This window comes from Saccoglossus kowalevskii, chromosome 10, assembly GCF_978046115.1.
Source record: "Saccoglossus kowalevskii chromosome 10, keSacKowa6.1, whole genome shotgun sequence".
Classification (NCBI taxonomy): domain Eukaryota; kingdom Metazoa; phylum Hemichordata; class Enteropneusta; family Harrimaniidae; genus Saccoglossus; species Saccoglossus kowalevskii.
This window is the reverse complement of record NC_140650.1, coordinates 16863258-16877449: the sequence shown is the minus strand read 5'-3', so window position 1 is coordinate 16877449 and position 14192 is coordinate 16863258. Positions and strand designations below refer to the sequence as shown.

General features: G+C 37.2%; 1 protein-coding gene across 1 annotated transcript in view; it reads right to left on the bottom strand.

Annotated features, from left to right (window-relative positions):
• LOC102809018 (1-phosphatidylinositol 4,5-bisphosphate phosphodiesterase epsilon-1-like) overlaps positions 1-14192 on the bottom strand; it is a 116548-nt gene that overhangs the window by 101083 nt on the left and 1273 nt on the right. The window contains exons 2-3 of the mRNA XM_085504598.1: positions 12685-13620; positions 9961-10201 (exon numbers count right to left, since the gene is read on the bottom strand). Of these exons, the coding sequence (XP_085360724.1) occupies positions 9961-10201; positions 12685-13620 (1177 nt within the window). The remainder of the gene's footprint in view (positions 1-9960; positions 10202-12684; positions 13621-14192) is intronic.

Here is a 14192-nt window from a genome sequence, read left to right as displayed (position 1 = left end):
CTACACTGTGTTTGAGGGTCTGCAACTTTCTAAATAAGGTTTCCGATTTCTTTGTTGTTGTCTGCTTCTTCGTAATCATCAATTTCAATCTTGAAGCCCCCTTCACGGAAACATTCAAAAGCACAATATTATCGATCAGAATCGTTATGAAAAGAAGAAAACTCAATGTCTTTCGCTCATTGAAAAGGTGATGTAGCACGTTTCACCGCAACTGAAAGTGATGAAAGTGATGATGAAAGCGATGATCATTTGTTTATATCTGGGGTCATTATACTGTTCAGACACCACGCGATGCGTGGGCGTGTGGTGTGAAAAACTTAATCAGTTGCCATTGTTTTACTTGGGACGTTACTTGTAGTGTGAGATTTGGTATTGTTTCTGTGACGTTCACGGTAAATTGAACACAATGCACACTTTAGGTCGAGCAGACCGGATTACTAGACAGCGAACGTGGTGCAACTGGTCGGATGATCGATGTATTCAGTGTGAATATTGGACCTGGGACCGATCAATGTGGTCAGTGTTCGGAGTAGACAGTGGTCGGATTTCACAGGTTATTTTAACATAGGCGTCTATGGAGAAATTTCGGGGCTACATAAATTGGTCGATTCTGACAGTAGGTCGGTTTATCCAGGTGTCGGTTTTGACAGGTTTTACTGTATCTGAATGCAAACCAGTCACTCTGCACATGTACTGATGATTTGACTGATGGCGGGGATAGCTGTATTTAGTGTTCATTTCTATGCAATTATGATTCACAATTTTTATGTGTAAAATAATATCGCTGGTATGGACAGCGATGACTGACAGACCGTTTTGGTTCTGTAGCTTTTTTGAAACGGCCAACTGGCTTTTATTCTCGGTCACATTTTGTATATACCAGTCAGACACTAATAAGTATTAAATAAGTAAACGGTCCGGAGCATAGTCAACATGGGACCAATTACTGCGACAAAGCCCTACACTCCCTGCAAAAGCAACTCACCACCATAGCCACTCAACACGAAGCTACTATTTACATTACCATACAAAAACCCTCTGAAGGTTTTTTTAGTAGTGTAATAAAGTTATTATTATTATTGTACTGTAAGAGTCAATTTCCAATCTTTTAAGAAGTTAAAGTCGCCAATATTTTACCATTACTACACTGGGCAGGTCTGAAATACGCGTAGTAGGTCTTGGATGGTTTCTCCGAGATGCATAACCTGCATTATTATTTTGAAGCCGTGAACTTCAAGTTGTTCTACAGCATTGAGTACAGACAGGCCGGTTGATTGGGCTGCGGCGAACGGGTTGTTGGCTTTGCAGAGGCCATCCATCCATCGCACAGAACTAAGACTGGATCAGGGTTATAAGTTGTTGAACTTAAGAATGTGTTTACCTCACTGACGCTGAGTAATCGAACGCCATTGTTTCAACCGGGACACTGCAACATGTAGCGAGGTCATATTATTTCAGCTCCAGCTGATAGCTCAATCATCTTCTGGGTACGTCAACTTAACGTTTGGATTACCCGCCATATTGGAAGTAGTGCGCTAAAGAGCACATACAAATGTATGCATGCGCACATTATTGATAATCTTCTTTTTAAAAGGTTTACGTCAATATATTTTGGATTAGTTGGCACAAATTGCTCGCATAACCAATTTACACAATTACGGTTCGCTTACTAGCTACCTTTGTCGTGAACTACCGAATCTAGCGGACTATTTTACGCTGCGGTGTAACACAATTGTCTGTGTGTTTCCATTCGCTACCTCTAATCTGATTGGTCAAAAGTTAGCGCTACAGTACGTAGGTTCAGTCGTCTGCAACTTTTGTTCAACTTTTTCAGCAACTTTTCCAAAGAAAATGATGAGCTTTAAAAGCCAGACAATTTAAGGTGAACCACGTAAGTATTCATTTCTGGATAACTGCAATGTTATCGTACTGACATGATACCATAGAAAATATGTTTTCTAAGGTACAACGATTTTGTATTAAATGTGTTCGTATATAGATATTGTGTTTCAGCCATTTTACTATCGACACCTTTCATTTTAATAAATATTTATATATTTGATAATTAAAACTGAACAAGTAACATTGACCCGTTTTCAAATGACGTCACGGTGAACTGCGCTCGTATTCAACTGGCATGGAAATTTATATATATGAACACATGAAGGAAATTGGTTTGTTAAATACCTGTATAATTTTTTTCTTTGCAGATTGTTTCTTGGCACTCCCTTGCCCCTCCACACACATACCCGCACAATGAAGCTGAAGTCGTGCATTAGCTCCACGCACACACAAATCTGAGCATCCCCCCCCCCCCGATAGACAGGCAGAGCATGCAGACAACGCCTCAGGAAACTACAGTACGATTCGCAGCACAAAGGCGCCAAGACATGTTTATGAAATCTGCGCAGTGATATCCATCTCTCTTTCCGTATCCTAACAACCATTGGATTGTTCAGCCGACTAATACCCTTTCGAATACTAGTACTACCGATTGCACCTACCCTGGATCAACACTTTAGACAAATCATGTAGACAATACCTCAGTAAATCTCTAGCAAAATTCACAACAAACAGGCGCCAACTTATATTAATGGATTTTCGCAGTGGAATCCAGTTTCCTTACCCTAACATCCATGATTGTCAAGCGTACTCGAATATTACTGATTGCGCCCACCCTGGATTAACACTTGAGGATCATGTTTACAATACTTCAACTAAGAACCAGTGGCGCGATCACCCAACGACGGACGAAATAAAAAATCCTTACCGACAATAAAAAACGGACTACAGTGAAACTTTAACCAAGCGAGCTATAGAACCTCAGATAATGCGCCAGTCAACGTAAACCAAGACCCCCCCCCCATCCGCCTCCGTGAACATGGTAGTGAGACACTTTTGTTTTGTCCCAGAGGAGTACTATACGCTCTGCAACTTTATGATACGAGGTGGGACGTTCGCGGTTCAAATTATCTGGCACATAAGACAACTATAGCACAATTTGCAACACACAGCAAATCCATTTTTCTTCACCGTAACATCCATGGTTGCCTAGCCTAATCGAATATTACCCATTGCATCTGGTTCTGTATTTCTATTTACTGTACCCTTCAACACGGCATTAATTTCCCCCACGCTTTTGTTAAAAGTGTATATTGGTCAGATTGTGCGAAATATACATCAACCAGAAAAAGCACCTTTTTTCGTGAATAAACATAAAGAGGCAACATAAATCATTGTGATTTTTCGACTGTTTTTCTTATGAAAAATAAATATTCCACGCTTACGCCGCAGCGTGACGTGCTTCATCACTCGGGAGTTTGATTTAGTTCCACAATCTTGCACCATAAAGTATGATACAACATGCTACGTGTAGAAGACAACCAACCCGACAATGTGTTAGTGGTGGTAGTCACGCGATATTTACCGATACAATTAATCCAGCTCTTACAGGAAAGTTTGTTTTACCGCATCAAGCTAAAGGGTACTCCATTTCAAATATGAGGAGATGGAGAATTATGGGGAAAAATGATGTGCGTTTGAAATCAAAGAAAAATGCTCTCAGAAAAAAACCTGCCCTGTACACAGTCAGCTGGCGCACACGTGATAATAAAATAAATACGATATTTACTATATGGGGGCCGCCATCTTGAATGCAGCATAATACTAAATAAGAGACTGCATTCAAGATGGCGGCCCCATATAGTAAATATCGTATTCATTTTATTATCACGTATGCGCCAGCTGACTGTGGCCCTATAGTGTGAAAAAAAGTATGCAAGTATGGTAATAAAACAGAAGAAAAGCAAAAGGCAATTACACTATGTATGATCGAAGTATGTTTTGACCGGGAATCACGTACAAATTTAATAATATCTGATTGCGCATAATATAATGGAATGTATTTTGCTCGTAGTTACACACATTGCACACTCTTAATTCCCTAATTATTGTAATTATATTAAATTGCCGCTATTATTCAATAGGCGTACCATTCTCGACATATAACCATTGCACTTTATCACTGCCCCCCCCTTATATAATGATTCTATCCCCGGGGGCGGAGCTACGTCACAAGACGTTCCACGTTGCAACACAAACTCAACTTTGAAGTAATCCTGAACAACCAAATTAATATGTGTTACACACGTAGGGCTAATCTTGTTAGACTGTTCAGGGGAGTCTCAACAATCATCCCAAAGTACCGTTTTCTGTGAGTTTTAGGCCTTTGTTTCCACCGCGAGGGTTGCCAGGCGGTGAAAATGCCCGGATGTCCGCCCCGAGGATAGAACGTTCTAGTTCCTCGTTATCACATTTACTCAAGAAAGTTCTCTTTCATACACATAATACAGATTTGGAATTAAGATTATTTCAAAGTAGGGGTTTGGTTGGTGGTAGGATAGAGGTCCGCATATTTCAAAAGTTTTGGAATGGTTTGGGGTTTGACACATTGGTAAAACACAAACCAATCTATGGGAATATAATAAAAATTTGAGAGAGTAGTAAAATAAGAGTTGTATTCAAAATGGCGACGCATGCCTCGTCTACACCAACGCCCTTCAAACAATTTACTAAACTTAATGTTGTTATATTTCTCAGCATTTCCAGTGTTTTCTGCTCCACGCCGTTATGACATTAGCAACTGACCCTGAACGTCACGATGCGCTCATACTGCCTGGAGTACCACGAGTTATGAGAACGTTTTTGTCTGTGAGTGTTACAACATCAGATGCAAGATGTGTGTATTTGCTAGGACCTGTAGGTGAGCCCTCATTCCTGTTGGTTACCCAATACTAAATAAAATAAAACTGCTGATAAAAAATCATTGCCTGAAAAGTCTTATTTACCGAGTAGCACCCCCGGGGTATTACGTGTATACCCCGACAAGTAATTTGAAAGCAAAATTTTTAAAAATTATACTCATCTGCACTTGGAAAGAATGTTAAAGTTGAAATAAAACACATGGAAAATGCTATTAATTAATAATATCTCATGCTTATATCTAATATGGAGTTGAAATCCGATGTCACAGTGATAGATGTTATGTGACAGCCCTCGGGCTTTTAGAGACCACTTTCCCGTAAACGATCTGCCAGATATCTTTGATCTCAAAACAATGACCCTCCAACTCTAAAGAAAATGGTTTACAGTCATCTGGCGACATATAATAGCACACGACATTAGAAAAAAAGCTGTGATCTTTAGTAAATGCAACTGGCTTATAGGCGGTAAGCTATTCATTTTCGAAGACAGCTAAATAAACACGACAAAAACATTTAATTATCTGCGAGTCACATTGAGCTATATTGGCAAATTTTAAGACGCACTGGCAAATCTAAAAAGGAGGGAGCAAAAAAGGCCTAATTTTTACTGAAAGAGAAAAAATAAGATATAAATAAAATATAAAAATAACTAAAACGCTGTCGCTAATTGATAAATTAATCCGGTCATTTCTAGATATATATTTCCAATGAATGATGCCTGGGAGATCCGTACCAATTACCACAGATAACTTCTAAGTTTTATCAAAAACACACCGATAATGGGTATATATATATAAAGAATTGGGTAGATTGAGTCTAATGGCCACATTATAAAAAACTAATTAAATAATACAGTGTATCAACTACAGACAACTTCCTATTCAAAGAATCTGCACAAGTGAATAACGAAACAAACAGCAAATGGTTCGTCGAAGTAAGACCCCAACTAACGAAGATAGATCAAACTCTAATTATAAACACTGATACGAAACTTTTAAACGCAAAATTAAAGGAAATAACATATCACAATGGGAAGACATTTACAATGATAACAACCACTATAAATCTTAAAAATAAATTAGAATTTGAAAAATATATAACAGTCATTGATATTGAACTGCTTGAAAAGGTAGACAAATTTACATTAGGATTAAAAACATCAATTGAGAGTGAGTGGCCTATGGGAATAGGAAAACAAATTCTTTTAATAATATAATGTTTATAAACGAAAAATAGAATCCACTTGACTTGACGTAACGGGTTTTCACAGTAGATTTATTAAACATTGTTTGTTATTGTTTTTACTGTTATACTTTATGAAGTCTGCGTTATATCAATGTGTTAAGATCAAACAAGTTGGATCTGTTTTGGTCGGCGTGCTCGCCTTCCAAAGGCCGCACTTAGAAAACAAAGAAAAAAGAGGGAATGGAATGTGCCTGTCGTTGGCGGCGCAATATCTTGTTCTACATGTGCAGATCGACCTTCTTAAAGCGCGGCAGTCGTCGCGCTGCGCATGTGCGACATTTGTGTTTGTAAACATTGATTTTCCCACAATCCAATGCGCTCTTTTAATGGAGATCACAAGTATGAGTTTTGACCTGGACGTGACTTACGCTAATTACCGTCGGTGACTCCTTCGATACCTTCCAATCACCTGAAAATACCTAATTAAAGTTTCGTAACGTCTCAGTTTGTACTCGTTGATCTGCGCAGTCAAAGTCGCCATCCTTGTTTATATGACACCCATATATCTCGCGCATGCGTGGCGCGACGACTACCGCCCTTTAATGTTTCAGAAAAAAAGTCGCATCACCATGTGTTTTCAAAAGAAACCTTGGACCAGAAACATATTTGTTTTGCCTAATAAATACATGAATATGCATGTATTACCAATTATGGGTTACAACGTATACATGCACGACGTGGATTTACCAATAACGCCAATAACCAATAACCAATATCAAAATATGATCCTTTTTCACCGAACCATACTAGCAGTGCCAGATAAATAGTTTAGCTACTCGTAGCGGCATTGTTGTGCCATCTTACGCTATTTGTGCTTGAAATTTCAATCAGATAAAAGCTACACCGTATAGTATAGGCTTTAATTTCTTTAAAGTGCATATATTGATTTACACAATGGTGCCACTGGCTATGAAGAATTTCGACAGCTTATGGACGCTAAACAGAATAATATAGTTTCTCCTGTTGAATTATTTGTTATTATATCAGGTTTTTCTCACATGTTCCGGGAACATTTTTCTCTAGAATTATGTAGATCTTATAGGAGATAACCTCCCGTTGTTTACACTGGAAAACTATTATTGCCCTGGAAATTCACTAAATTGCATGTCCATTAATATGCAGAGCAAAAATTGTGAGATATCATAAAAAAAACAGTGTAAAAAAATGCCAATTTTGACCAATTCCCCTTACATTTCTAACTCCCGTGTTTCGTAAAATTGTACGGCGACCTCATTGTTTTTCATTCTTGGTTTGGCATGAATCCATGATAATGAAACTATGACGAAATGATATCTTCGGCTACAACCATCTTAATTAACCAACACATAAGAAGTCGCGCTAAATGTTATATATGTCTGTGATTCTGTTATAGAAATTATTCGTCTTCATTTATATTATATTTATTAGGTAGTGTCGATGCTTAACATTTGAAAATTGCGCATTACTTCCGTTTTTGTGTTTGAGCGCTGCGATAGTCTCTCCCATTTCTGTAATTACGCATTCGAACATTTCCAAGCACCCACTGCATTCTGTGTCCCTATTGGTTAAGAATTTTGTTCGATTGACGGGCACGCAATAGATTCGCTTTCACGCGTTCGCTTCTCATGAGATCTCCATTGCATTCAACCTCAGACTAGTAATACTTGTACTTAGATTACTAGTCTGAGATTCAACGTATACGATTAGGAAAGTTGCATAGCCTAATCTTATAAATACTTGCTAACACGAGAAATTCAATGCTTATCTCGCGTGACTGGCAATCTGAAAATTTGAAAAAAATAAAACGCGTGGGATACCGAAACGTGAGTAGATGTAAATCGTGAGTAGTTTTACCAATTGTCAAATCCAAATGACCGCATAATGAGATATCACAGTCATTGGAGGCAATCATCTTCGATATCATAATTTAGTGATATGACCAATCGCTAAAAAACATATCAAGAATTATAATACTTCTAAATGTTCTGCATTTCTGCTAGTAGGTAGCTTAGTTTTTAAAGTATTAAGTCATAGTTAGTGTAATACTAATAGCGCACTGGGGAAACTTGTCAACAGTTAAACTACTCTAAAAGATTGCTTTATGTACTAAGCAGCGAGTCTATTGTCAGAGGATTACATTTGTCCATGTATCTATTCCCAAGTGTTTCCTCTTCATGATGTTGTTTCTGATTCTAACATGTTCAAGCCCTGCAGAAATAATATCCAGCCGCGAAGAAGCGTCGACACACATATACCAAACTGTTCCAGTCGTGGCAACGTTATTTTTTCAATGCATTTTAAGAAACGCGAAATGTTGCGTCGGACCAAAATTTAAGATTTTTTTTTTATAAAATTGCCACAGCTAGACCCGTCTACATATATACACACATTTAGTTACGTAATTTCTGTGACGTAAATATTATGTAAATGAGTCGAATCAATTAAAAACAATAATTGTGCTTGGTAAGTTTTTCAAAAACTGTGAACACTAGATGTATCCTTGGGGGCGGAGGTACGTCACAGACGTTCCACGTTGCTAAGACGCGCACCACTGTATCATGCATTTCTATGGGCTTTGTGCGCGCTGCTGTGGAACGCCCGGTGGAGCCGGTGAAAATTCAAGAAAACAACACAAACTCAACTTTAAAATAATCCCGAACAACCAAATTTATATATGTTACACACGTAGGGCTAATTTTGTTGCACTGTTCAGAGGAGTCTCAACAATCATCCCGAAGTACCGTTTTATGCGAGTTTTGCACCTTTGTTTGAAAATGCCCGGATGTCCGCCCCCCGAGGATACTAGTATCACAGAGACGCTTTGACACTAGAGGACGCTATTTATGTTGTGAAAATGTTCCCCGGATACAGTAGTAACTCTATTGGTTGCAGAAATTGGCAAAGCCGAAAGTTTCGTTACGTGAAAAAGACCATACTTATAGAAAGGTATATCCCGAGTCTGGTAATTGTATTTTATTTATATATTAAGACAATTTTATTTTTTATTGGTACACCCAGAAGCACAATATCACGCGTGCAAATTTACGCTTCACCCCAAAACGGAAAGTGTCCTATTCATATAAGTGTATTGATGTTTTAAATTGGTTTTCATTGGAACTATTATACGTAACATTCAACGGTTTGCTTTTTGCACAAATTTCACCTTTTCCCTTCGACTGTGTATTCGAATTTTATAGTCAAAGGTCATGCATGATATATGAATAAAAAAGAGTTGCATCTTGTTGATCCGCGTATAATGATTTTAACGAGTAACGTAACAGTTATGCCTTTGCTACGCTGTAATTTTAACGTCGGCTTGAAAATGATGGATTTTACGCCCTCTGCCAGGAATTTATGTAAACTCGATAACAATTGAAACCGACCAAACAAGTAGCCAAATACTGTATTGTGACCACATTTGTTTATATTTACGCAAACCAGCTTGCGAATGTTTAATAACAAACGAATATCGTTCATTGATCAAAACAAGCTCGTTATCTCCGTGACATCGTTGCCTATAATAAGAGGCGTTATCAACAGGGACACATATATATTTAATATATATTTGTATATTTAATGGCAACAGCAGACAACAACGCCGTTATTTCATTTTCAAGTGCAAACGACCGGTTTTTGTTAACTGTCACTACTCACGGACACTAGCGCACAAAGCGTAAACAAGTACGACGGCCTATAGCAGTGTGCCGTCCGGTCCGTTTTTGAGCCATAAATGTCAGGCTGTGAGTAAACACATTCAGTAATAGTCAGCCACATTTTGGTTTTGTAAATTACAATCTTGTCTATAAATGCGTAACTGCATCTAAACTGATCGCTATGTAAATGTACGTGTGTTTGTCAGCCTCCCATACACCGATGCTCGTGCACAGTTACTTACAGCTAAAACTAATATTAATGCCTGAAACTATTAATGCGTTAACGCCATGTTCATTCTAGTATAATCATGGAATATTACCTTTGATAATGTGCATGAAGGATCGATCCGACTTATACTGAAATTTGCCAATGTATACCATTATCCTCGTGGCAAGCCATCTGACATAGGCTCTACATTTTGCATCTGAAGTAGTAACACTCACAGCCGGCGACAATAACGTTCTCATAACTCGTGGTACTCCAGACAGTATGAGCGCATCGTGACGTTCAGGATCAGTTGCTAATGTCATAACGGCGTGGAGCAGAAAACACTGTAAATGCTGAGAAATATAACAACATTACGTTTAGTAAATTGTTTGAATGGCGTTGGTGTAGACGAGGCATACGTCGCCATTTTGAATACAACTCTTATTTTACTACTCTCTCAAATTTGTATTATATTTCCATAGATTGGTTTGTATTTTACCAATGTGTCAAATCCTAAACCATTTCAAAACTTAACCAAAACTTTTGAAATATGCGGACGTCTATCCTACCACAAACCAAACCCCTACTTTCCCAAATCTGTATTATGTGCAAATGGTGTTCGATGGCAAGATACACTAATGCCGTTTAAAGTTGTACTCTGACACGATTCACTGAGCTTGATTAAATTACACTAAAAAAATGTTTATTACACATTTCAGGACATCAAAATTGTGTCGATAAGGTTAATGTATGTGCTGTAAATTAAATCGTGGTTAACGATTTTGGGGGGCTTTTGAATATTTAGATTCACAAATATTTGTTTGTGTGTTTATTTAGGAAAGATCATGAACACATTGTATCCAATTATAAACCTGTATCCATTTTACCATTTTTTGTCTAAAGCAGTTGAAAAGCATGTATATTCTAATTTCTATGCATTTCTACAGAGTAAAATAAGTCTGGATTTCGGAAATTTCATTCATGTCAGGCGGTCTTGCTTAACTTGATCGATTCCTGCTACAATAACATAGACAAAGGGAATCTCCTGGGTGCAACATTTGATCTTGTTGATCATTAGCTGATTTTATCTAAACATTCTATTTATAAATGTGACATTTGTTCCTTTAACTGTTTTCGAGCTTATTTAGATTGTAGGAATCAACGAGCGAATGTTTGTGATAGTTCAAGTTCATATGAGAAGAGTTAAATTGATGTTCCTCGGGGGAGTCAATCCTATTCTTTCTCCTTTTCATTAATGGTATGCAGGTTGGGGGATAATGATTTTCATATGTATACGGATGACAGTTGCTCATGTCACAACGTGGTAAATAATATTCACAATAGAGTAACAGGTTCTGCTTTAAGAGAAATAGTGTACACAACCAAGCATTAAACTCTAATTTGTCTTTCAAGATTAACCTTAAGAGATTTTTACTTGTTAATAGTTTACTCTTGTGAGTTTTATTTTGTGTGTGCGTAAACTTTAATATTGTTCGACTCCCCCTGGTAGAAAGACTGAGGCGAACAATCACGTGACCTATACATTTACGTGATATATTGTAGTAAATTGGTTGAACTGTTCCAGGTAATTGTTATTACCACTTCAATACCTTTTCAAGGAGTTTCTTGTAATATGGTAGTCCAACTACTCAATAACTGTCACGGCCGTATCATTAATTTACTTGTCAATAGTTTAATAGTTGCAACGCCTCTTACGGTGGTCGATGTACTTGTTCACCATTGGCAACGAATTTAGTAATTTTCGCATAATTGTTACAATTACAGGTATTTATATATTATGCAAATTAAAAGTGCAATATGAATAAAAAACATGTATTTTTTTAATTTTGTTATTCAACACTCTATACTGTGGAGTAAATCTGACCATGATTTGCCACAAACTAAACATGTTGCTCTTGAAAAACTCCCAACAATATTCGTAGGTGAATAATCGAAACCACTGTACATACCAAACAAATATTTCTCATGCGTAATACAGAATTCCATTGATTCATTGAACGAATACTCAGATATGTTCTACACGAACAAGAGTTAATAATAAATCATAGTCTAATGTATCTATCAATGTACAGTGTTAAACAGATACTAAAAAATTGCATACACGCGTCCATATTGCAAATTTAAATAGTTATACCATTGAATAGAGTGAACCTCGCTTAACAAATCTGATATTGCAAGGTCTCGAATATAATATCATTTTTATGCCATATATCTGTTTCACAGACTTCATATTCGAACAACTAAAACACGAATCGTACTGTAATGAGCTTCATTCGCATCATGCAATAAAGGAAGGAATTCTTGAAACCATCAATATATCTACGGTTTCCAGGATGCATTGATTAATAATTTTGAAGCCAAAACTGACTACTAGACACAAGTTATTCGCATGAATGAAAATTGTAAAAAAACACGGCGATTTCAATACTAGGAATAGTCAGAATAGTCTTATAAACTACTGTATTAAGAAACATTTAAGTATAGATTCAATAGTAAGCATGACTAATAACATTTAGAGAATGATCGAAGCACAGATCAATTGTTAACCCCTGTTATCCCTGTTGCTACCTCAAGTGCCCATTTATTACAAGATATCAGTATCTCGCGTCCATGTCTTCCCCCGCTAAACAAGATAATAAAAAAATGGTCACTTTGACGATATGAATCGCCTTGGCATTTGTAAGCTAATCCCCCAAAGGTGGCTGTATTTTCATCTTGTTCTTTACACATCCATTACACATTTTATTGATTATCACATTTGTTTAAGGATCTATGGTAGGGTATGTTATTTTCGCCTTTTTATTACAATACTTACTTGATTAGTTGTGACTGTGATTATGTCCAGCAACCTTCTTAAATGTCCTTTTGTTATAAGCTGTTGCTGTATTTTTCCATGCACGGCGGCTAGTGCTAATGCCCTACCACACAGTAACTGTATGGTGTTGAAGGGACACTCGGTTAACTCAACGGTGTCCTGGTTTCGATGATTGTGTGGTGCAACGGCACCTCCCTGTGGTACAGTTGTACTATGTAAAATATGAATAAAAATTGAAGGATCGCATCTTTCGAGAGTCTGTATTGGCGTTACTCCACAATACGAATTAATACTTTCCGTACTTTTACTATCTGCCATTGACATTATTTTTCGTTTCCTTCTAAAGGATGCCCGTATTCCAGATGAAGAATGCCGGGCTTCCAACCATCGAGATGACAAAAATAGTTTCCTAGCACCATTTTTCTTTCCAATAGATATGTCATCTCTATCTCGTGGAATCAAAGGGGTCCTCACTGATACTTCCTTCTGGCGGTCTGTATTAATATTAGCCCCTGAGAAAGTCTTCGACCGGAACACATACTTAGGCGATCTTATTGCAGAAGGAGGCATTGCTACATTCCTTGTAATCATCAGGCTTGTAGGAGTAAACATTAGTTCTGGTCGAAATATTTGTTCACAGAAGAGGGTATTGCCACATTCCTGGTATTCAGCAGATTTGCAAGAGTTCACACAAGGTCTATCCGAATTATTTGAACATTCATTGGATTTCTGATGCCGCCGATACGAAACATCACATTGAATAACCTTGTTGATAATTGTCAATGCTGTGAACTGCAATGATAAGTTTGATCCAGACATAAACTCCAGTGCACAATGTAGCAACATACATAGCGATCGTTGACGCCAATTGTGTTCTTGACTATCATCGATTGTTAGTGTACTTGGCATTGCATTATCATCAACATTGGCACACGTCTGGCAAAACAATAAAAAAACAATTATACCAATGGACAATTAAATTTTTTGCATACATCATTAAATATTTGTATGTTCTATTCACAGTTGCTACTATTATGTTATTTTCTGTATTTTTTTAGGATGACAACAATATAAAAGCGTCCAATGACGGGAATGTAAAATTAAATGTCAACTAGCTCTGGAACTAGCATTTTATCATGTTAGAGTGGCAGTGTAAATTCTAACTTCAATTTTTTAAATGCTCTTTCTAGATTTTGTGTGTGAACAATATCAGTTGCTGGTAAAAACACACACAGGCGTTGCGAATTTGTTTACAGACGTAATTCTTGCTTGGGCAAATGGATGAGCAGAGACATTTGGTTTCGCTTACTTTTTGAGAAATATTTGACTTTCCTATTGAGCAATGATAATCATTTTTTGTCATTCATATTCTGGAGCCTAATTCAGAAAACCATAACATCGCATTTTCTTCTATATATAATTAATTTTGCATAAATTAAAACAGGGCCTCGACTAGTCACAATAATGTAATAATTTGTACAAAGATCTACGCTTGGGTAAGTTCTAAT